Below are 22,386 nucleotides of genomic sequence, written 5' to 3'. Positions count from 1 at the left end.
TTCTTCCTGCTCGTTTTATTTTGTACAGTGGGGGCAGTTGAAAAATACCAACAACAGTTTCACAGGACGAAGGAAAATGTAAAATGAGCACGCTAGGCTTCTGAATGAGTTTGCGAATTGTCAAGAACACAGCAGTGGTTTTAGCTGGACTCCTGTCAAAACCCCTTCGCACCTTTCTGAAAACCAACAGTGGCAACTAGACTCTGCCTCAGCCCTGTAGACGCCCGAGTCTTGCGGTGTAACCAGTGTTAAATATATACAGCCTTCTTCAGGTGGGGCTTCATCAGGCCTTCCTCACACCAGAAGAAGGCTCCACAGCCAAAACGTTGTGTTTCTTCTCTTCTCGGCAGGGAATGCTCCTGTGCAGGCTGCACATGCTGTCGCAGCTACCCTGCTTGCAGTGGGAAATTCATATTCACGCCCCTAAGGACACTGTCACTGTATGACTTGTAATTCTACACTCTAGTAACACCTTTAAGATAGCTGTCTGAGATGCCTCAGTGAGTGGGGCAGTGGTTAGCATCGCTGTTGCGCAGTGCTGGGGCCCTGGGTTTAATTCTGGACCCGGGGTGCTGTCTGTGTGGAGTTTGCATGTTCCCCCGGTGTTTATGTTGGGGTTTTCTCCCACAGTCCAAAAAAACGCATGGGTCTTCCACGTGATGGACAGGCATGGTGTCCTGTGCCCATAGCCTGCTGGGATAGGCTCTGGCTCCCCTGAGCCCCTGACTAGAATAATCACTTTGAAAATGGAGGAAAACCTCACAGACACGGTATTCTAAACTTTGAGGGAGCCCAATATTCCGGTCCTTTATTTGTAGAAGCATCTTTCATTTTTTTCATCACTGCGATTTCGAACCCCCTTACAACCAGATTTCTCTAGAACATACTGTATCAATGGTTATGTATTGCATGGACCTACGTGTTCCCATTTTTTAGTTAACTCCTCCTAGGTCAACAAGCTACCCAGTGAAGAAGAAAAACCAAACATCTGCGCTATGAATACCCGCATGTCCAGCTTCCTGGTGTGTTTTGTGTGGTCGCTGTTGTTATCGCTACCCAGAGTTCAGAGGGATCTTCTAAATATAAAAGCGCATCTGTCCTGATCTTTAAATTCAACCCTGAATTCCTATCTGTATGCCTTGCGTTTCAGTTATTGTTTATTACACTTTTTCAGGCTTTTTCCACCCAATAATGTAATAATAATCATCATCATCATCATCATCATAATAATGATATCCGTTCTTTTAAGTATTTATCGGTGTTGGTTTTGTATTAAGTTTGTTTTATTGTACTAATCATCATTTTTATCGTATATCGGTCTAATTTGATGCATTTTCCATCGTTATTTGTTTTTGTTTTTTTACAGTTCGTGCTTTATTTTCGATAAACTGTAACTCGGACTAAAGCGTCCGTTAAGACCAAGGAAGACAGCTCAGCGCCCATTCAAGGCGCTCAAGCCTTAACTCCACCCCCTCCCACAACCCTCGCACCGCCCTCTCTCGAACAGTCCAATCACACACAGGCTTCATCCCGAACCACGCCCACGGAGGAGGTGTGCGTCGCCCAGTAAGGACAAGGCGTTGGTACTACGCCCCGCCCTCTTGCTGGAAACTTCCTCCGTCGAGGTGCATTGTGGGAGCTTCCGACCGGCTTGAGCGTAGCGACAGAGCCGACAAGATGATGGTGAGTGAGCCGATTTATCCTCCCTTTGCAACCTGCTTTCATCCGTCTGTCACCGGTCTCTAGAATATCGAAGCGCACGGGTGGTTCGACGAAGCAGACCCCCTTCTCTTGAAAACCGGCAGTATCGGTCGCGGAAGAAGGATGTTCGCGTTCAATTCGTTTGTTTGGATTTCTCGTGGTTACGGTCTCCGTCTCTTTCAGTGGGGGCGCTGCCTTGTCATTGTCGCTCGACTCAGAAGCGCCGCTGACTGAAACAGAGAAGCAGCTTGTTTGTTGAAAACGTGTTTGTTTGTTTTTTGTTCTCCGGGATCGGAGTCCATGTGTTACCGCGGGTTTCTCGTCTTTAATTGTGTTGTGAGAGAGAGAAATGCCCACATTCGCTGCGCCGGTCCCCTGACAGTCTTCAGTAGGCCTGAGACATGACAGTTTGGGCCCTGTTGAACTTCTGTCTCTTGTTACGGTGAAAAAACCAAAACCGAACCTTTATCAAAGGAGGTTTCTGTCTGTGTGTTTCAGCCCAGCCCTCTGTGTGCTGAACCCGGCAGAGTAACCGATTACAGTACCGAGGGAGGGGCTGAAGTGCTCTCCTCTTGTGCAGTGTTGAATATTTTGCACCCAAAAATCTTTGAAGTCTCCTGGTTTGGTGCAGCTGCAGTGTTTTTTTTAAATTCTGCAAAATAAGTGTTGGGACAATGGCTGTCCCCACCCCTAGTCCCAGGGAGCCCCAATCCAGCTATTCGTTTAGGTCACCCCTAAATCGCCCGGTGAAAGCAATTGATGTTTTTGTCCCTAGTGATCTCCACCTGACTTAATTAAACACATTGCCTGTTGAGTGGATGGCAGTTAACTTCCAGTATTTATGGACTTTAGAGATGGGACTTCATAGAGGCTGATTTAAAGGCAAGAGTGTGGCTCTACAGGACCAGCCCTGGACTGACTGGATCCGGGCTAGAGACCCCCCTGGGCTGTAACAGTAGTTCTAACGATTTTTTTTCAGAGGCCTCTGGAGACACTACCTCCTCACAACAAGGAGCTGTGGCTTTCTGCCTGCCTAAATAGGAAAAAAAAAAGCTCTCTCCTTTATTCTTTGTGTGCCATCAAGTCCCAGGTGTGGCCAGTCAGTCACCCCGTGCTCGGTGCAGAATATCACCAGAAGTGTTCACCTTCTTGCTGAAATATCGCTGCTGATGTCTGTTGCTGGGTTACAGCACAGGGCTGGTTCCAGTCCCATCACTGGAGAAAACCTTAGTAATGTCCTCGGTAGGAAATCACAAGATGGATCTGGATTGGCAATCGATGCACCACCCATAGAAAAGAGATTGTTGCACCAAGGCTACAGCGATTGCAGAAATATTCAGTTGAATGCTTTGTATTCTTCCCTATAGGCTTGTCTTTTTCTCTCTTCCTAATCTGCATAATACAAAGCAAGTCTTTGCTGCTCTGCAGCAGGGAATTACAAAAATACACAGTCTTAATGTTGGTGTAGTCCTGTTACGCTTCAGCACTTTGGTGAGGTTACATTGTCGTGCTCGGCGAGTTTGGCCGCAGTGGGGTTCTGGCAAGTCGCCGTGGTGACAGTCCCCCCTCTTGCTCCGCAGCCCACACCAGTGATCCTGCTGAAAGAGGGGACGGACACCTCCCAGGGCGTCCCCCAGCTCGTCAGCAACATCAACGCCTGCCAGGTCATCTCCGAGGCCGTGCGCACCACCCTGGGGCCACGCGGCATGGACAAGCTCATGGTGGACAGCAGAGGTGAGCCCCGCCGCCTGCTCTCGGGGCACGGGCCAGAGGGAGACCCCCCTAGCCCGTTTGACACTGATCCGAGGGTCTCTTACCCTGGCTGCCTCCAAAGAGGTGCTTATGTCAGTAACGTGGCTAGACAGCTTGTTCCGCACTCCTCCTACCCTTTGTGTAAACAAGTGCCTCCCATCCCGCCTGGACAATCTCATTTAGCTGTGTCTTGAAAGAAACCAGGTTCATGGCTTGAACAACATGGCTAGACAGCTTGTTCCACACTCCTACCACCCTTTGTGTAAAGAAGCCCCCCCCCCCCCTCAGTTTTCAATGCTGTTCCCTGAATATTTCACTGGTGTCTGCTGGGTTGCCATTGTCAGGGCCCTTAAGGGTTTTTTATACTTGTATCAGGTCCCCTAATTGGTCTGTTCTATACTTGAAAGGTTCGGTTTCATCGGCCTGTAGGTGTACAACTTCGTGAGCCCCTGCAAATACCTGATCTTGTCATTTTCTATTCTGTGGAGCGCCTTGATTCTCCCATTCTTATCACTCCCACTCCGTGTCGTCCTTAGAAGAGATGAGGCACGTGCTTGTGTACCATTATGCACCCCAGTGGCATTGGGCTCCTGTCCTGTTACTCACCCTGCTCATCTCACGTGAATAAATAATATACTAAAGACAGTATTCTGCAATAAAACAGCAAAGTAACTTGTGGATTTGTGTAATCAAATTAAAACCTCAAGATTCAGATATCGGAAGTTAAGTGCTGCACAGCCATAAGTATTTTCTTGCAGTTTTGAATCCATATCTGTTTAAAATATTATCTGTTCTTATTTTTGATGGCTTTAGGTGACCAAGGTATTGCCTTTTGCAGCACAAACCACTGTCTGAAATAATAAACCTGTATTGAAACAGAAATGAGTCCTGTCCAGATCAAGTCCACGCAGGGTGGAGATCTGAGCAGCACACTTCTCTGTTGGCGGCTTCAGTATGACGACGCCAGTTTGCATGTGGAGAAACTGTTCAGTGTGTCTTGCCTGGCTGTTAGGAACGTGCACTGCAGCAGTCCTGGCCCAGAAATCATATTGGACTCATCCTTCCGAGAGCTGAGTGTTCTTCTCCTACCAGTAGGTCATCTGGGCCTAGCTGGTAGCAGCTGGCTAACGATATCCCGTGATATTTTCCTTCCTCCTGTAGGGAAAGCTACCATCTCCAATGACGGCGCCACCATTCTGAAGCTCCTGGATGTGGTTCACCCAGCCGCCAAGACCCTGGTGGACATCGCCAAGTCCCAGGATGCCGAGGTGAGTGTCCGTCGAACTCCTCCGTGTTGACCCTACTAGGTCCGGGAGTTAGTCTGTGTTCAGAGACTCAAGCAGTCTCCCTCTGGGTGGGCTAGCAGGAAGCGAAGGTGGGCTACTTTTTAAACAAAGCTCTGTGACAGTTCCCTGCATTTCAGAAAACTTGCACAGGTTGGTTCCACACTGAAAAGCAAAGAGAACAGACACAAGGTTTTGGCCATTGAGCATCCTACAGAGCAGCAGAAGTCACAATGGTTTAATTTAATCATAAATAGCCCTGTCGTGTGATCCCAGCTCGCCTTTTCGTGCTGCGTGCAGACTTCGGAAACGATCTAGATCAAAAGCCGGTGCTTTGTCAGCTTTACTTCTCCTCCTCTTGCTCCCCCGGTGCTCCTGACTCGGTCCCTGTCTCTCCAGGTGGGCGACGGCACGACCTCTGTGACCCTGCTGGCGGCGGAGTTCCTGAAGCAGGTGAAGTCCTACGTGGAGGAGGGGCTGCACCCCCAGATCATCATCCGTGCCTTCCGCACCGCCACCCAGCTGGTACGTGCCCCCACCCCTCCACACCCCCCCCCATCCCACCCCCTTCCAGAGACTTTCCTGCTGCTTCTGCAGGGGGCTTCCCCTCTCAGCCCGGTGGGGTTCGTTCTGGAGCTCAAACCTCCGTGTGACCAGTAAGGGGCGCTGAGGAGCAGTTCGTGACTCTCCAGGCATTTTCAGTTTAATCAGTTCATCAGGACCTGGGATCTCTTCCTTCGCTCCTGGGGGCCCCCTGATCCAGTTTCCAAGACTGGCAACACCACCTTGTTTGTGAATTCAGGATGTGAGATGCACAGTTGAGAGACCTGGCAGTTACACAGACTGGTTTGAAATGGGCTCTTAAATTGCCCTCAGCTGAAATTGAGGACAGCAAAGCTGTTACATGTGTCTAATGCTGGAGACCTCTGTCCTAGACCTACACCGTGGCTTGAACTGCCCTTTTCAGCCCTGCAAAAGGTCCGACTTGGTATCTGTGGCTGAAGGAAGCAGGAGCATGTGTTGGTAGAATGTGGGAATCGCTAGGGTGAGGGCAGATGTCTCCCGCTGTACCGCCTGCTAGACTTGTTGGCCAGACCGTGCTCTGAACTCTGAAGGCTTGTCTTTTTCTCTCTTCAGGCTGTGAAAAAGACCGAAGAAATCGCCGTCACTGTGAAGAAAGATGATAAGCAGTAAGTTTCGTTTATTCCCAGATTGCATTCAGGGGCTCTCTCTGAACTGATTCCAAACAATCAAAGTGGATTAAGTGCCCTGCAGCAGCAGTTCTAATTTGAGATTAAGTTTCGGAAACTTCCAGTTTCCAGTTGAGTCCTAACCACTCCTGGCCACTGCCGATTTCACCTAGACCAGTCTCGTCTGCGGGGGTGACCTGAGTTTTCCATTCAGCAGAACCAGGCCGGGGACATTTCCTCGCTGAACAACAGGCTTACAGGCCTGTCAGCGCAGAAACCCTTTTCTTCTCTCTAATGCGGTTAAAACTCACATGGAGATGGAACGCGGCCAGTAACTAGCACAGATGGCGTTTTTGTTCCATGATTGCCAGAGCCAACAGAAACAATTGTTTTTCTGAAACCCGTGCTCTACGAAGGCGGCTCGTCTTGTCCCCTCTGTGCGCTCATCTGCTGGTGAGGGATGAGGAAAGATGACCGGGGGGGACCTGCTGCCCTCATCTGACCTGACCCACACTGTGGCTCATCCCTGCGCCTGTCTGTCTCTGTCTGTCCCGCAGGGAGCAGAGGAGCTTGCTGGAGAAGTGCGCCGCCACCGCACTGAACTCCAAGCTGATCGCCATCCAGAAGGAGTTCTTCTCCAAGATGGTGGTGGACGCCGTGATGCTGCTGGACGACCTTCTGCCCCTGAAGATGATCGGTGTGAAGAAGGTGCAGGGGGGTGCTCTCGAGGTGAGTCCCGGAGTGGGGTTGGAGTTTTAAATTTCTGTGGGCTGGGACTTGTAGCAGAGGTGGTTTAGAAAAGCACTTGGGAGTCTGCGTTGCCTTTACCACCACTTGATTCAACTAACAGGTTGTTGTCATATAACATATAATAGGTTTATTCCATGCTGAAATGAGGAGAAAGAAAACACAACGCTTGGGCCGTGGAGCCTTCTTCAGGTGTGAGAGGCCTCCACGACTCCAAGGCCAAAACGTTGTGTTTTCTTTCTTCTCTTTTCAGCATGGAATAAACCTATTATTTGTTCCTTTGCACCCTACGCATGCTGACGCAGCTCCCCACCTGAACTACTACGTCATATAACATAGATGACTCTGTTGGATGTTGGATTTGGATTTTCCAATATATTTCTTTGCCTGGAGGGTATAGAACCTGCACCTGAAAGTGCTCTTGGGACCAGATCACATGCGTTTAGAACCGTGCTGCTCCAGCCTTCACTCTGCTTGACTCTGCCCTCCCTGCCCCCTGTGACCAGGAATCCCAGCTGGTGTCGGGGGTGGCCTTCAAGAAGACCTTCTCCTACGCGGGGTTCGAGATGCAGCCCAAGAAGTACGAGAACCCCCGGATTGCCCTGCTCAACATCGAGCTGGAGCTGAAGGCCGAGAAGGACAACGCCGAGGTCCGGGTGAACTCCGTGGAGGTCAGTGGGTCGTGAAGCCGTAAGAAAAGGTGCCGAGCGTTTCTCTCGGTTGCAGGGAAATTGTGGCCAGAAGGCTGGGGGGGCCTTTTCGTTCCCGTGTCTGCAAAAGGCAAGAAGAAAACTGCCGATGCCTTTTTTTTAAAGTACTTCAGGGGACACGACTTCCTGTTTGCACTCCCACGCACTGGTGATTCGGGACAGGTTCGAGAGCAATGCTCAGCATGTCTTAAAAAGCTACAGCCGGCGTGAATCGCTTCCTCGCTGGCAAGCGATGTAGATGGCAGACAATCTGAACCGGCGCAGTGGGTTTTCGGCTGCAGTGAAGGGTGCGTGTCTGATCTCCCGGCGTGTCCCTCTGCAGGACTACCAGGCCATCGTGGACGCGGAGTGGAGCATCCTCTACGACAAGCTGGAGAAGATCTACAAGTCCGGGGCCAAGGTGGTGCTGTCCAAGCTGCCCATCGGCGACGTGGCCACGCAGTACTTTGCCGATCGGGACCTGTTCTGCGCCGGGAGAGTGCTAGAGGAGGACCTCAAGAGGACCATGATGGTATGATGGGGAAGGCAGGGGGCGGTTAATTAACTCCAGAGTGGGTAAAAATGTGTTTAATTGCAGAGGGAATTTCAGACTGCGCTGATCTGCTATCAGTCTCCAAGGAAAGGTGTTTCGAAAGTAACCAGTACTCTTAGCTGATGTAGTGTCTGCTCATTTCATTTTTAAAAAGCAGTCACTCTTGCCTCTGATGTAGTGGCAGTGTAGTGTAATTTCAGCTGTCCTATTTTATGGTGGATGAAAGCATCAGTTCAGACTGTTTGAAGGTAAAGTTGCTGGACTCCGTGCGAGCCTCACCTGAAATGCTGCTCTTCTTTTTTTTTTTGTTGATGGTCCTGGAACAGTTCTGCCGTCTTGCTCCGACAAGTTAGCAGACTGTGTTTCTGAGTGAATTTCTGGGCGGGTGCCTTGTGAACCGCGTGGCTGTGTTCTAGTGCCGCAGACGGGGAAACGTGCCAGCTGGGACCTGCTGGGGCTGGTTTAAGGCAGCAGGTTTGCTTGCAGTGAAATCTGACGGGCATCGTTTCCTCCCATCAGGCCTGCGGGGGCTCCATTCAGACCAGCGTTGGGGCGCTGACGGAAGACGTCCTGGGACAGTGCGCGCTGTTCGAAGAGGTCCAGGTCGGAGGGGAGAGGTAATTTTCGTTTATTGCATCCGCACTGTGCGCTCTGGTGCGACTCTGTTCTGCCTGGGCTGATCAGTACGCCTGGCCTCCTCGATTTGTTGCCCTTGTTAACTGAGGTACTGACCCAGAAGAACATTGTGCGGCTGGGCTTTTGGTAAAGCGGAAGAGAACGTTAACATGGCGAGTGTGAAACCTTGTTGGCTAAAGTTCAGTGATCATTTGTCGTTTGAGACTTAAATGTATAGAGATACATCAAATTTAATCGTCCGATATGGCTGAGGGCAGCGTTAATTGGAGGTTCAGAGGCGGTATCTTTTTGACAGAATATTTTTGTGGACTTTTCGAGCCGTGGCCTACTATTCTGGCCCGGAAAAGCGCGTGGCCCATTTGTTCTCTCTCAATCACTTCTCGGCTGCAGTAAAGCCAATCCTTTCCTGTGCTGGCAGGTATAACTTCTTCCGGGGCTGTCCCAAGGCCAGGACCTGCACCATCATCCTGCGGGGAGGCGCCGAGCAGTTCATGGAAGAGACGGAGCGCTCGCTGCACGACGCCATCATGATCGTCCGGAGAGCCATCAAGGTAGGCCGGCTGGGCGGCGGTCGGAGTTCGGTCTGCCTCGCCCCCGTGTCTCTCCCCGGCGCGGTGCCGCTCTCTTTCTCTCTCCCTCAACGTTTTGTTTTCCGCCGCCCCGCCTCCAGAACGACTCCATTGTGGCCGGAGGTGGCGCCATTGAGATGGAGCTGTCCAAGTATCTGCGTGACTACTCCCGCACCATCCCAGGGAAGCAGCAGCTGCTGATTGGCGCCTACGCCAAGGCCCTGGAGATCATCCCGCGCCAGCTGTGCGACAACGCCGGCTTCGACGCCACCAACATCCTCAACAAGCTGCGGGCCAAGCACGCGCAGGTGAGCCGCGACGGAGGGCATAGGTGCAGGTCTCGTCCCTAAAGTACCCTTAGAGGTGTAGTTTACCATAGAGAGGGTGCACCTCTCTCTAAAATAGTGAGTTCTGTACAAAGACACGGAGGACGCAGGTGTGTCTTGAAGGTGTTCAGTAGTCGTTTGGGAGGAGCGCCCAAGATCCCGAAAGCGCTCATGCCTGTCTGTGCGCCTCCCTGCAGGGCGGGATGTGGTACGGGGTGGACGTGAACAACGAGGACATCGCGGACAACTTCCAGGCCTGTGTGTGGGAGCCCTCCATCGTCCGCATCAACGCCCTGACCGCCGCCTCTGAGGCCGCCTGCCTCATCCTGTCCGTGGACGAGACCATCAAGAACCCGCGCTCCACCGTCGACGCCATGCCGGCCGGGAGAGGCAGGGGCCGGGGCAGGCCGCATGCCCACTAGGGGGCAGCGTCCTGCGGGGCGGCAGCTTTGCCGCTGGCGCTCTTGAAACACGGTTGCGGGATCTTCTCAGCGCACAGACTCTCTCACTGCGGACAGTTAACGGGATGGGATCAGTCCCCCTTGTACAAAAACCCCCTCGCTGTAAAACTGTAAAAGCTGTGCTGGCCTGGCTGTATTTGTTTTTTTTCTGATTTTGAAAGTTGACGTTGATCAAAGTAAACCGTATTAAATTCAAGTGAGACTTCACTAATAATCGGTCTGATTTAGACACAAGTTTCATTTTTAATACTTAATATTTTCCATTTCTCCTTAACGCACTAGGGCGGCTAGTTTAAAGAAGTTGACTGTGTAAAAAAAAAAAGTATTTTCCACCTTCCTTGCAGCAGTACAACCCCCTTCCTCTTAGTCTATAATGTGTACAAGGGCTGTTTTGTTTTACTTGGCTGTCTTATCTGAGAGAAATTGTTTGTGACAAGACCCTGCTTTGCAAGTTTGAAAGCTTTTGGTGAAGAGGAATGGCTGTGTATAACCCACATTCGCAGATCGTACTGGTGTGGACCAGCTCGAAAGATGAGAATGCTGCAGAGCCCAGGGCATCTACTTTCCACCCACCTTCTGTAACTATTTATTGGAATTTTTTGGGAATTGATCGTTTTGCAGATGAACAAGTAAAGGAGCTAAATCGGATGTCTGTCTCTTAGTGCCTCATTTTCCAGTGTAGACGGATGCTCTTCACTTGTCTCCCATTGCTGGTGGTAAATTAATTGACCTTCAGTCGGGAGCGGTGGGTAATTGAATCGGCATGTTTTTGTTGCTTCTTGAATAACGGGAGACTCTGACTGGAAGGTAGACACTTTGCGCTGGCAGAAAAAGATGTACAGACCACACAATTGAAGTAATTCACCAGCAGTTCTGGGTGTGAGGCAGCAGAGGGCCTCTTTGTGTTGTGTGGTCGCTCATGGTCTTATGGGACAGGCTGCAAAGGAGAAGCGACTCTGCCAGGGTCTGCATAGCTTTACCTCCACTGGTCACCCCCCAACCTGCCCCCTTCCTCCTCCTCCTCCTGCACCCTGTCGCACTGAACAAGCCACAGCCACCACTGGCATCAGAAAGATCAGGTCTCCGGGGCCCCTCGCAGGTCCCCTGCTTTCTCTTGTAGTTAGATGCATCTTTATTGAAAAAGAATACCTTGCCACACACCGTATAAACTGCACTGCACAAGAGTAGGGACCCCCGCTCATCGAGGGAGTTGTCCGTTTCTGGTTCACAGTCCATCTTGGACTTTAATGCACATCCAGGCAAAAGGTTAACTTGTGTCCCTGAGCAGAAAGTCATAACATTGACCACTAAGCACTACAGTTCCCATGCCTCCCCCTCCTCTCAACCAAAGGAAGAAATACAGGCTCTATGATCTTCTCTATGTATTTTCAAGCTGTTTATTTCATCAGTTACTGTTGACAGTTAAGGGTTTCTGTATTATTCATAAAATTCATTCTTGCCTGCTGCATAGCAAACTGCAGACTGGGCAGTGTCAAGTCTGAAGGGAGTGTTTCAGTGCACGATTGAGGTTCAGCTACCAGGTTTTGGGGAAAACAAAGACGAGCTGTCACAGCAAGATCTGGTTTAGAGCTTTAATGAGGTCACTGGAGGATAGAAACAGGTGAACGTTTCAGGCACGAAGCACAAATGGAACTGAAGGGGCCTGGTGCCGATATGAAGTATAACCAATTTAAAGGCTTCGATAAATGAAATGGGGGAGCGCGCAGAGCTGGAGTATCTTGCTGTGTGATGTGGGACTACAAAAGCCCCTTTCCACATGTCTTCAGACTCTATTGAATGAGTGCTGCTCCAGTCATCCTATGAAGTCTTTGGCCCTCTCGGGTTTCTCTTGGAGTCTCCTGGAGCAACAGGCACACTGCTGCACACAGGATCACATTTAAGCCGAACAAGAACATACCAAGAGCTGGTGCACACATTTCTGAGAGGGGCCCAGTTGTGTACCCACTACAGGGGGCGTGCGTTGGGAAGAGGGGGCCAGCGTGAGCACAATGAGGCCCGGAGTGAGCCGAGAGCTGCTCTTCTCGCGGTCTGGAGCCCCAGTGTTGGTCGCCAGGGCCCGCGCTAAAAAAATAAGCACAGGGAGCAGGAGAGGTCTCACTGCGGCTGCCATAATGTACGTCAGAAATGAACGCGCCGTGGAGAAGGTGAAAAAAAAACCAAAAACTACAAATATATATATATAGGAAAGCCACAGTCCTAGAGAAACGGGTGAGAGGATTTCAGGCTCTGGGTGCGGCGGTACCAGGCTGGGCGAGAAACGGCCAAGTACCTCTGCAGAGCAATGCAGGCCGGAAACCCCACAGTGCAGAAGGCACTACTGCATAACATGTACGCTGCGGTAAGAAGGCGCTGGTACCGGTCACTGGCTAAAATCTCCTCAGTCAGCAACGGTAAAGAGACCAGCTGCACCAGGCTGAAAATATGCCGGTTGATGTAGAAGACTAGCCCCCCCACTGCCAGCCCTGTACTGGCGGTACAGCCTACAGGGGGCCCAGCAGTGGAGGGGCAGGCCGACGCAGAACAGGGTGCTCAGAAACACAGCCGGGAACACCTGATGAATGGCCTAAGGGGGAACGTGATCCATTCTGCACGTACTGTTAATCACGGCCGAACGGGCTTTGGAGTGTCCTTTGCCATTCTCGTCTGCTGCTCCTCCAGCTGGGACGGCAGGTTCTCCGGGTGGGGGGGCGCCTCTGCTCCGAGAAGCCCTCCCACACGAACAGGGCCTGTGAAGGGAAATAAGCCGTTTTCATGACTTTCGAAAGTGTTCGGGAAAAAAAGGCATGCACTCCCAGCAGTTGAGCCACATCTACACAATCCTTATGGACAGACTCACGATCCCGTGAGTCTCCGTTTGGTTCACGGGTTCACAACCGCGCTCAGGAGGCCGGAGGAGCCCCGGTTCTCGCTGGGCTTCCTAACCTGCAGGCAGCGCGTTCGCCTCTCGCCGTTCAACTCCCATCTCAAACTAACCACAGCCTTCCTCTGCAATGACATGAGAAAAAAAATCAACTCTGCATGCGTCTGAAATCAATCACGTGTTTCATTACAGCTGTTTCAAACATCTCTCGACAATCTACCCTGACGGACGGATGCGCAAAATTTAAAACTAGGTGCACTCTGACAACGGTAGGGACTGAGTAGAGACACCCGAAGAAGGCTCCACAGCCGAAACGTTGTTTCCTTTCTTCTCTCTTCAGCACAGGAATAAACCTGTACTTGTTCCTCTGCAGCCTGCGCCTGCTGATGCAGCGACACCCCCCTGAGCTGATCAGAGACGATACGTCGTGTCTTCTAATGTTCATTCACGCCTCGTGTCGCAAGGGTAGGAGGAAGAAAACTACCGCTTCGACACGTAACGATATTATATGAAACTGTAGAACATGTGTTGTTTTTTGGGGGGAAGATGTATTCGTAAAAATGCCATTCCTATGACTAAAACCAATATTAATACGATTCAAACTGGAGTGCGATGCAGCTTCTCAAATCCTTGTCCAAATTTAAGACGCCTTTTTATCCTCAGAGGCGTGTCTAGTCTACTAGCATGTGTCCTGTTACATAAATGCAACTTTGAAACTGGCTCCCGACGCTGCCCTGCGCTCCAGGTAAGATTGCAGCAGGATTGTCATCAGATGTAGTCGTGGCCGAGTGGTTAAGGCGATGGACTAGAAATCCATTGGGGTCTCCCCGCGCAGGTTCGAATCCTGCCGACTACGACTTTTGTGTGTCTGCAAAAGAGAGTAAAGGGCCATTTCGGTTTTTGTGCTGCTTCTGAATCTCTAAATCATGTGGACGCGCTATCTGGGGCATAAATTCTTCAGCGTCTATATCGATCCATCAGCGTATCTTCTACCAGCGTCTGCCTTGCCCTCACGTATTTCGTGCCCCATTGAAAGGACTTTCAACATCCTAACAAATAAAGCCGAGAGAACCGACTCTATAGGTGTTCGTATTGCCCGAGGAGGAGCTGTGACGATACCAGGGGAGGAGTGACGACGGCGCAGTTGGAAACACGGTTTCTAAACGTACTTCTAAAGGGAAAGACAATACAAGCCGCAACCCGAAACAGTAGTAGCCGCAAGAGGAAGTGTCTCCTGACAGCAAGTACACAGTAAACAAAGCTCACGATCAACACTAAACACGCGCTCCTCGTTAGTATAGTGGTGAGTATCCCCGCCTGTCACGCGGGAGACCGGGGTTCGATTCCCCGACGGGGAGGTGATTAGCTTTTCTCCGATCCGTCTTTCCTTTTCCGTCAATTTCTGACTACTATTGCAAAGGGGCAGGCCGTCAACTCGCAGATGCTTTTCGATAAGCTGTTTCATTTTGTTTTCCGAAATAAGTTCCTGACAGGAAACAGAGCTCAGGATCAGCGGTTGCCACGTGAAAACATCGTTTTCCTCCCATTCTCAGAGGGAGAAAACTTACATGATTTTCCTTTTCCTCTTCCACACGGGCCGCCCGTCACCTATTAAAAGCGTTTCGAAAATATGTTTGTCGTAGAAACGTATTACGTCGTTGTGCTCTTTTCATTTGCACTCTTAACAAATCATCAGGGGAAAAAAAGAGACACTGTCAGAAGTGGGACTGACCCTTAATGTCCCCCTCCCATAGCGACGGCTGTGGGTTAAATGCTGCCGTGAGATGCAGGAAAGAATTTGAAGACGGGAGCCGGCGTCTGAGCGCCGTTAACAATAAAGACAGACGGGAAAGCGACTAAATTCGTCCCTGAAATTACTGACGCTCGTGTTGGTCTTTCAGCAACGTTACAAAAAACACGACTTTGATGTAGTTGGAAAGAAAAGTATTTGTCAGAAGTGGGATTCGAACCCACGCCTCCAGGGGAGACTGCGACCTGAACGCAGCGCCTTAGACCGCTCGGCCATCCTGACGTGTTATTTCACTACAATCGGTGTTCAATACACCGCGTTCCTGTTTGGTGCGGGTTTCGTTTCTGTTGTCCAGTATAACTTCGGCCCACTTTGTTGTTTGTCCTTAAAAAGAGGTTGTAATCTTTCTCTGTTTCACTATCTGTGTGAGGAAACGTGAAGCGGTCCTGGAAGAAGAAGACAAATGAAGTGTAACAATTTTTTACTGAAGAGCTTTAACTGCTGTTTGGCTCAGCTTGTGTGGAGACGGGGAAGTTACTCGATGACCTGACACGGTCTCGAGTGACACAAACTATCTGTCCTGCTGAAACATATTTCTCCAGAAGCCGGATCAGAACACGAGGATACTCGGTTTAACTCGTTTTTTTTATACGTCACGTCAAATGAACAGTGAGAGAGAAAAGAAAGTGACCACCCCAGATGGGACTCGAACCCACAATCCCTGGCTTAGGAGGCCAGTGCCTTATCCATTAGGCCACTGGGGCTCGGCGAGGGTACTTATGCTCTTTTGTGTTCTGCGCGGGGACTGGAGAGGCGGGTTAAAGACCGCAATCACTCTCAGTTCCACTAGTTATAATAATTTCAGATGTGCCTTTTTAAACAGATTCTTGAACATTTATGGGCGTTATTAGACAGTGGGAAGCAGGTAAAAACTCGTGTTGCTCTCAATGTGTATCGTGCTCTACTGAAAGGACTATCCGTCGTTAGAAACCTGATAGACATCCCCGAAATAACTGATTCTGTAGCTGTTAGTAATGTACGCGGAGGAGCAGCAGCAGCAGCAGCAGCAGTAGCACAGACAACTGGAAACGTTTTCACACGCGTTTCTGAAACGAATCGAAATAATAACGGGAAGTATAACTTTAGCCGTAAGAGGAAACGTGTCCTGACAGGAAACAGAGCTACCGCTCGACAGCTCACACGCGTTCCTCGTTAGTATAGTGGTGAGTATCCCCGCCTGTCACGCGGGAGACCGGGGTTCGATTCCCCGACGGGGAGGTACATCGTTTTCCTCAGAAAACTTACATGATTTTCCTTTTCCCACTAATCTGACTGCTCTTCCAAACGGGCCGCCCGTCACCTATTAAAATATGTTTGTCGTAGAAACATATTTCGTTGTTGTGCTCTGTTCTTTTGCACTCTTAACATATCATCAGAAAAAAAAAGGTACTGTCAGAAGTGGGATTCGAACCCACGCCTCCAGGGGAGACTGCGACCTGAACGCAGCGCCTTAGACCGCTCGGCCATCCTGACATGTTGCGTCACCACATTGGTGTTCAAGACACCGCGTTCTTGTTTGGTGCGGGTTTCGTTTCTGTTGTATAACACTATAACTTCGGCCCACTTCATTGTTTGTCCTTTAAAAGAGGTTGTAATCTTTCTCTGTTTCACTATCTGTGTGAGGAAACGTGAAGCGGTTTTGGAAGAACACCGCAACTGCAGAACCTGGCCTTACTAACGCCACGATGTTGACCGGTCGGAGCTGAGCTTGGCTCCCGGATAGACCCGGAGAGTGTGTTTATCTGTCCCCCAAAAGACTGCAATCACTGTTAGCTCCACTAGAGGGCAGCAGAGCACAGTTCCTACATTATTCCCCATAAGAGAAGCGAGCCGTCTTTGGGGAGAAAGTTAAGGAGTGTGCGATGCATTTTCTGACAGTAGGAAAGACTGCCCCCACAGTGTCATTCCCAGCAGCTAAGTTACAGAGCAGGGTTTCACTCCTCCTGTGAGCTTCATTCTTTTCAGTGAGCTCATCGCTTGTGGAAATCGCGCCACCTCCCTTTTAAATCTTTGAACAGACCCCTCTCCGCCGGAACGTGTGTGTGAGTCCGACACGGCTCCCGTTTATCAGCTGTACGTAGCATAATACATTTCACCGTGGAAATGTATTATGGCCTTGGCGTTATTAGCACCTTGGCGTTATTAGCACCACGCTCTAACCAACTGAGCTAACCGGCCCCTTTGTTAGAGCCTCCATTGAGCAGCTAACGAGGCCTCAGCGGATTATTACTGAAGAACTTTAAATGCTGATTCGCTCAGCCTGCGTTGAGACGAGGAAGTTATTCGACGATCTAACACGGTTTCGAGTGACACAAACTATCTGTCCTGCTGAACCGTATTTCTCCAGAAGCCGGTTCAGAACACGAGGATACTCGGTCAAACGAAAACGGAAGTTAGGTGTGGCTTTGTAGGGAAAGACAATCTCTGAGAGACACAGCACTTCCGGCACAAGGCGCCTCGATGAGAGAGGTCTCTTCCTCGGTTTGAGTGTATAAACATGAACAGAGACAGTACCGTCCCATGATTCAGAGGCCGTTGTCTCTTCTATCTACTTAATGCGACGTGTGCTTTTATCTTTAAAAAGGGGGACGGATTTTCTTTTTCTCTATAGTGTGTAAAGGTAATGAAAAAAAGTACTGTCTCCTTCTCGAAAAAAAACATATTGTATTCAGATCCAAGTTGGTTATTACTCTTTTCTTACTCGCATGGACACCATAGACACTCCAGTACATGAACACTACACTGAGAGAGGGGGGTTCATACAGACACACTGACTGGACACTCCAGTACATTAACACTGCACTGAGAGAGAGGGGTTAATACAGACACACTGACTGGACACTCCAGTACATTAACACTGCACTGAGAGAGAGGGGTTCATACAGACACACCGACTGGACACTCCAGTACATTAACACTACACTGAGAGAGAGGGGTTCATACAGACCCACTCAATTCAGTCACTGCCAAAGACACTTTGAAAAATATTTGTGTTTCTTTCTGACTGTTTAGGGAGAAGATTTCACTCCATATGTGGTTAACTAATAATTCTGTAGATCAGTCTGATTCCCATCTGCTCTCTTAAACTCCATATTAAGCTAGAAACAGTGTTTAACAGTATTTTGTTACAGATATACGAGTGAGGTTACTTTATTGACTCCTAAGAAGTTTTTTTTCTATCAAACAGTCAACCCTCCCTCTAGTCTTTAAAAGATTTAGGTGAACCAGAATCAGTTAAGCCTCTGAAAATCAATATTATGTTCACAAATATCATAATACTCTGTATTACTGGTCTGCTATATATATACTGTATAATTGAAGCTAAATGAAATAAAAGGCTTTTTTTCTGGTTGTGATTTAACATTCTGCTTTATTTAGTACTTAGGAAAAGCCAACAACATTCCATTTTCTCAAGTCCATCACAGATACAGGTGCATAATTAATTAAGGACTGATTAATATTATGAAAGTAGCATATTAACTCACACAGGCTTGAGGAAGGAAAATGAGACACAGGACTATATTCAGTATACAAGTAAACAAGCACAGTAACTAGACCTTGAGCTATAAATGTCTGAATGAGCAGTGCAACACAGACCTGAGGGCACCAGTGTGAACCACATGGAAGTGCATAAAACTGAGAGCAGGAGGCACCTCCTTACACAGAGGGTGGTAGGGGTGTGGAACAAGCTGCCCAGCCATGTTGTTGAAGCCGGATACTCTGGGTTCTCTCAAGACACAGCTGGATGAGTCCTGTTTAATCTGCATTTAAGACTGTTCTAATTGGATAGGACTGTAATTGAAAGCCCATGGGAGGGCTTTATGTGAAAACCTCCCACGGGTTCCAGTATAAAATGTTCATGTTCTGGTCACTCGAGAGGAGCAAGTGCTTAGGACGTGGTGTGGTGGATGAATAGCGCAGAGTAAGATGACAATGAAAACCTGTGGGTGACATGGTTCATATGGCGTTTCAAACTTGTGGTAGTTTTTCATCTCCTGCTGTCTGTTTCTTCATCTTCCTTGATCAAGAAGTGCATCGCATATGACGTTCTGCCAGACTTCATATACAGAAAACGACACAGAAGTATACAACATACAAGACCACCAGGTTTCGTAACAGCTTCTTCCCCCCCAGGCAGTAAGACAGCTAAATAGCCAACCACAGCAGGCGCCCAGAATGCAGTTACCCAAACGGCCGCTGGCGAATAGCAACCTACAGGACTTCAACTGACGGTGCACCAGTGCCCTCCAGTCACTTGCACTCTCAGGACACATATGAAGAGCACTAAATACCTCCTGTCCTTGTGTTATTTTCGCACAATCTGTAAATTGTTGTCACGATCGGAATCCCTCCTCTAGAGGGCGCTCTGGTCCTTTCGTATTTTAGTTGATTATGTGCACCTGCCCCCTGTTTGGTCTGTCATTATTTAAGCCTGGCGCTCTCGCTATTCCTGGCTCAGTACTGGGAGATGGATGCCCGGAAGCCCGCCTACCAGCAGGTCCCGGAGAGATCCGACGGCATAGGCTTCATCACGGCATCCTGACCGTCTGAGTCCGGGTCTCGGAGCGCCTGGCCTCGTTACCCTGGTTTTATTCCCCATTCCGGATCCCGTTCCGGATTTTAACCTTGTTTGTCTCGTCTTGGATGGATCACCTGGTTTTGGACTTCGGACTGCGCCCTGGATTTTCCCCCTTGGACTGTCAGAACTTGTTCGCCTGTGCCACGACCCCCGAGCACCGGATCACCATCGTCACGCCCCCCTGTCTGTCCACTCTTCCTGATCCTCTACGTCTCTCCCCCTGTTGTCCTTCTCCACTTAATTCCGGGTTATACTGTCTGCATAGGGTCCTGAACTACTCCTTACGGGAGCCTGGACCGGCTCCTGTTACAATTGTATGGTAAATTGCAATTGTGTAATTTATCGTATCCTAATGTTAATCTAATCCCTATAAATTCCTGTCCTTCTACTCTTCTATCCCTCTTAACGAGCTCGCGGACAAAGCATTTAATTGCCGACGACACCGCTGTATGCTGTACTGTTTGTGCATTGATAAATAAACCTTGATTGATGATTGACTCCAGATATTGTCTTCTAGCTCAAATAATTTTTTTCCAATCAAGATACTCTAATTTTTACTCTTTAATCTAATTAGTACAGGGTATATCTCTCATTGTTTATTGGGATGCTAATTAATAAGGATTCGTGACATGGGATTTAGAAAAGACCGGCTGGAAGTGAGGGACTGTTATAAAACAAGAGAGCAGAGGAGAGAAAACGGTACAACCCAATACTTGCAACTGTGACTCAGGAGTAGCCTTGGGGTCCAACTCCTTACAGCCAGCCTGCTGTTTCCCAGACAGAGGGTAAATGCGCAAGCAGTGAACCTTGTATGACGATATTCACTTCAGCCTTCGCCATTGTGAATCGTTCTCACAGGCGTCTCGTCTTCGACTAAAATGGAAAACGGGTCGGGTGACGGACATTTTCGGTGGAATTCTTCGACAATGAAATATGGGAGACCCCTTCTCGGAGAAGGTGTGTGTAACGGAACACTTTGGAGTAAGTGGCGTCCTCGCCTGCTGCCGCAGAGGAATAGGAGTAGCAAAAGAAAATCAGCCTGTACATGCCAGCAAATATTCCCAGGAGGAGGATCATCAAGCGCCGAATCCTTTTCTTCTCCTCCTCCGGGACAGCGACTGCTCTCCCCACGGCTCTGCAGATCTCAGCACAGGACAGAACGAGGACCAGCAGCGGCAGAGGAAAGATAATGACCAAAAACAGCCAGTAGGAAATGGAAGAATAGAAAAGTTCCCCCACCATGAAGCCGACGGCGAGAACCCAGACACTCAGGGAAATGAGGACCGCGGACTTGGGACTCCGGTGATACCGGTACCAGAGAGGATGGGCCAGGGCTACGTACCTCTCGAGGGAGATGCACAGCAGGAATCCCAACCCTGCCACCACGCAGACGGTGTATGTCATAATGCCCGCAGCGCAATGACTGGGGCACTTGTTGTTGCTGGTGGAGTCGATGAACAGGGGCAGGATGGCAATTCGGGTCACATCCGACAGGAGCAGGTTGATGACGTAGACGGGGAGGGGGAAGTCGGTCTTGACCAGGCGGAACAGCCCGTAAAGAGCCAGGAAATTGATGGGTAGCCCAACAACAAAGAAGCAGCTGTACGTCACCAGATGGAAGGTCTTCATTTTCAATAATTTGTGATCATCTGTAGAGTTTCCTTTGGTGGTGTTGGAGAAGTTCAAGCTGTCCATTTTAAGGGTTGAGTGTTGAAGTGTCTGTCCTGTCCTTGTCAATGGGGACTGAGCTGTGTGTCCTGTCCTTGTTAATGGTTCTATTTTGCCCCCTAGTCATATTAGATACCCTGGAGGGGAGAGCCAGGAGTGAGTTTGCTCATTACTTTGGGGACTGAGCTGTGTGTCCTGACCTTGTCAATGGAGTCTAACCTGTGTGTCCTGTCCTTGTCAATGTGGACTGAGCTGTGTCTCCTGTCATTGTTAATGGAGACTGAGCTGTGTGTCCTGACCTTGTCAATGGAGTCTAACCTGTGTGTCCTGTCCTTGTCAATGTGGACTGAGCTGTGTCTCCTGTCATTGTTAATGGAGACTGAGCTGTGTGTCCTGTCCTTGTCAATGGAGACAGAACTGTGTTTCCTATCCTTGTCAATTGGGACTGAGGTGTGTGTCCTGTCCTTGTCAATGAGGATCTTGGCCTGTCCAGCAGTGCAGTGCTTCTTCCTACTGCTCTCTGGTCATTCCCCTTCTCAGAAGGTGAGATTCACCATCTTTTCTTACAGAACCAATTTCACCAAGACCTTGAAACCTGCAAGAGGAGAGAGACACACTCAATACTAATAAGTCATCACTTCCCAAAGGCCTGGAACAGTTTACCTGTGATCACTTACACAGGTGGAGTGTTCAATTAAGACATGAGGATATCCCTGGGAGCAAGAATCACACCATCCTTCACCTCCAGAACCAGCGCTCCCCTCACTGAAATACCACTGTCTCAGTAGAGCAATTGCTTGAACAAGTGCTCCTTCTCTTTAAATGACAGGTGGTTTCGGGGACCCTATGAGAATAGCTGGACTGGGGCTTCCCAGGTTCAGAGCCAGATTGAGATTGAGACTTTCAATGCTTCAGAGTTCTTCTATATTTATTGTCATGCTCATGCCCATATCTTTAGAAGGAATTAACTGCAATTTGTACACTGTGCTCATGGAATTGTAAGACATAACTGTATGTTAGCTGGCTTTGCCGCTGTTACCTGGCTCTATTTTACCCCCCTAGTCATATTAGATACCCCGGAGAGGAGAGCCAGGAGTGAGTTTGCTCATTACTTTGAGCACTATGGGGGGTATAATCTGTCTGGTCAAGTTGGCTATCTGTCTTTTCAAAAATCTCCTAGTCCCTTTGGCGTCTCATCCTCTGATGAGATTGTTTTATAGGCCTGTGGGCTCATCAGTCATTTCCCCTCCTGAGACAACCAGCTGCAGCCATTGAAAGTCTCCCTGGATCTCCGAGACCTGCTGTCTTCGGTAGATTTCAGGCAGCAGGTCGCAGAAGGCAGCAGGTCTCTAGAGACTGGGGGACATTTTCCCTGCCCTGCATTAGAGAGAGCTGTTTGTCCTCACTGAGCTGCCGGAGTCAATCCCAGATCAGGTTTGGCTCAGAGCACACAACTGCACTGCTTCCGTTCAGGTGCGACACCCATTTCATCCCAAACTGTGCCTCTTCTGTTTGGGAAGAGGGAGGAACCAGAAGCACAC

At 49.4% G+C, this 22,386-nt stretch overlaps 2 protein-coding genes and 6 non-coding genes across 8 annotated transcripts; 4 read left to right on the top strand and 4 right to left on the bottom strand.

Annotated features, from left to right (window-relative positions):
• Positions 1-1,602: 1,602 nt before the first annotated feature.
• cct7 (chaperonin containing TCP1, subunit 7 (eta)) lies at positions 1,603-10,555 on the top strand. Its single transcript, XM_088917645.1, has 12 exons — positions 1,603-1,683; positions 3,282-3,435; positions 4,615-4,721; positions 5,136-5,261; positions 5,874-5,926; positions 6,484-6,655; positions 7,180-7,344; positions 7,706-7,894; positions 8,435-8,532; positions 8,970-9,102; positions 9,222-9,428; positions 9,644-10,555. Exons 1-12 carry the CDS (start codon positions 1,678-1,680, stop codon positions 9,866-9,868), a joined length of 1,635 nt encoding a protein of 544 aa, XP_088773771.1. The 5' UTR covers positions 1,603-1,677; the 3' UTR covers positions 9,869-10,555.
• A 213-nt stretch (positions 10,556-10,768) lies between these two features.
• Positions 10,769-20,872, bottom strand: LOC148833558 (uncharacterized). Its single transcript, XM_088915166.1, has 7 exons — positions 20,081-20,872; positions 12,792-12,913; positions 12,524-12,654; positions 11,826-11,989; positions 11,057-11,149; positions 10,909-10,967; positions 10,769-10,844 (listed from the first exon to the last, which is right to left on the bottom strand). The coding sequence occupies exons 1-7, from the start codon at positions 20,870-20,872 to the stop codon at positions 10,769-10,771; spliced, it is 1,437 nt and encodes a 478-aa protein (XP_088771292.1).
• On the top strand, positions 13,563-13,644 carry trnas-aga (transfer RNA serine (anticodon AGA)). The gene has a single exon. It is a non-coding gene; the product is annotated as a tRNA-Ser (tRNA).
• Positions 14,075-14,146, top strand: trnad-guc (transfer RNA aspartic acid (anticodon GUC)). Its single transcript has one exon. It is a non-coding gene; the product is annotated as a tRNA-Asp (tRNA).
• trnal-cag (transfer RNA leucine (anticodon CAG)) lies at positions 14,738-14,820 on the bottom strand. Its single transcript has one exon. It is a non-coding gene; the product is annotated as a tRNA-Leu (tRNA).
• trnar-ccu (transfer RNA arginine (anticodon CCU)) lies at positions 15,230-15,302 on the bottom strand. The gene has a single exon. It is a non-coding gene; the product is annotated as a tRNA-Arg (tRNA).
• Positions 15,745-15,816, top strand: trnad-guc (transfer RNA aspartic acid (anticodon GUC)). Its single transcript has one exon. It is a non-coding gene; the product is annotated as a tRNA-Asp (tRNA).
• trnal-cag (transfer RNA leucine (anticodon CAG)) lies at positions 15,989-16,071 on the bottom strand. Its single transcript has one exon. It is a non-coding gene; the product is annotated as a tRNA-Leu (tRNA).
• Positions 20,873-22,386: the final 1,514 nt, after the last annotated feature.

The sequence above is a fragment of the Atractosteus spatula genome, chromosome 5 (genome assembly GCF_055471065.1).
Source record: "Atractosteus spatula isolate fAtrSpa1 chromosome 5, fAtrSpa1.hap1, whole genome shotgun sequence".
Classification (NCBI taxonomy): Eukaryota; Metazoa; Chordata; class Actinopteri; order Semionotiformes; family Lepisosteidae; genus Atractosteus; species Atractosteus spatula.
The sequence above is the reverse complement of the archived record's forward strand: the minus strand, read 5'-3'. Positions and strand labels throughout refer to the sequence as shown.

Bases quoted from the DNA above. Each gene is read 5' to 3' on its own strand.
- cct7 (XM_088917645.1), top strand. The intron at 5,927-6,483 runs GTAAGTTTCGTT...TCTGTCCCGCAG, and splicing joins GTGAAGAAAGATGATAAGCA to GGAGCAGAGGAGCTTGCTGG. The intron at 8,533-8,969 runs GTAATTTTCGTT...CTGTGCTGGCAG, and splicing joins GTCCAGGTCGGAGGGGAGAG to GTATAACTTCTTCCGGGGCT.
- LOC148833558 (XM_088915166.1), bottom strand. From the start codon at position 20,872: ATGGACAGCTTGAACTTCTCCAACACCACCAAAGGAAACTCTACAGAT. The intron at 12,914-20,080 runs GTCCGTCACCCG...ATGTCATTGCAG, and splicing joins CGAAGAATTCCACCGAAAAT to AGGAAGGCTGTGGTTAGTTT. The intron at 11,150-11,825 runs GTATGTTCTTGT...TGTGCATTAAAG, and splicing joins AATGTGTGCACCAGCTCTTG to TCCAAGATGGACTGTGAACC.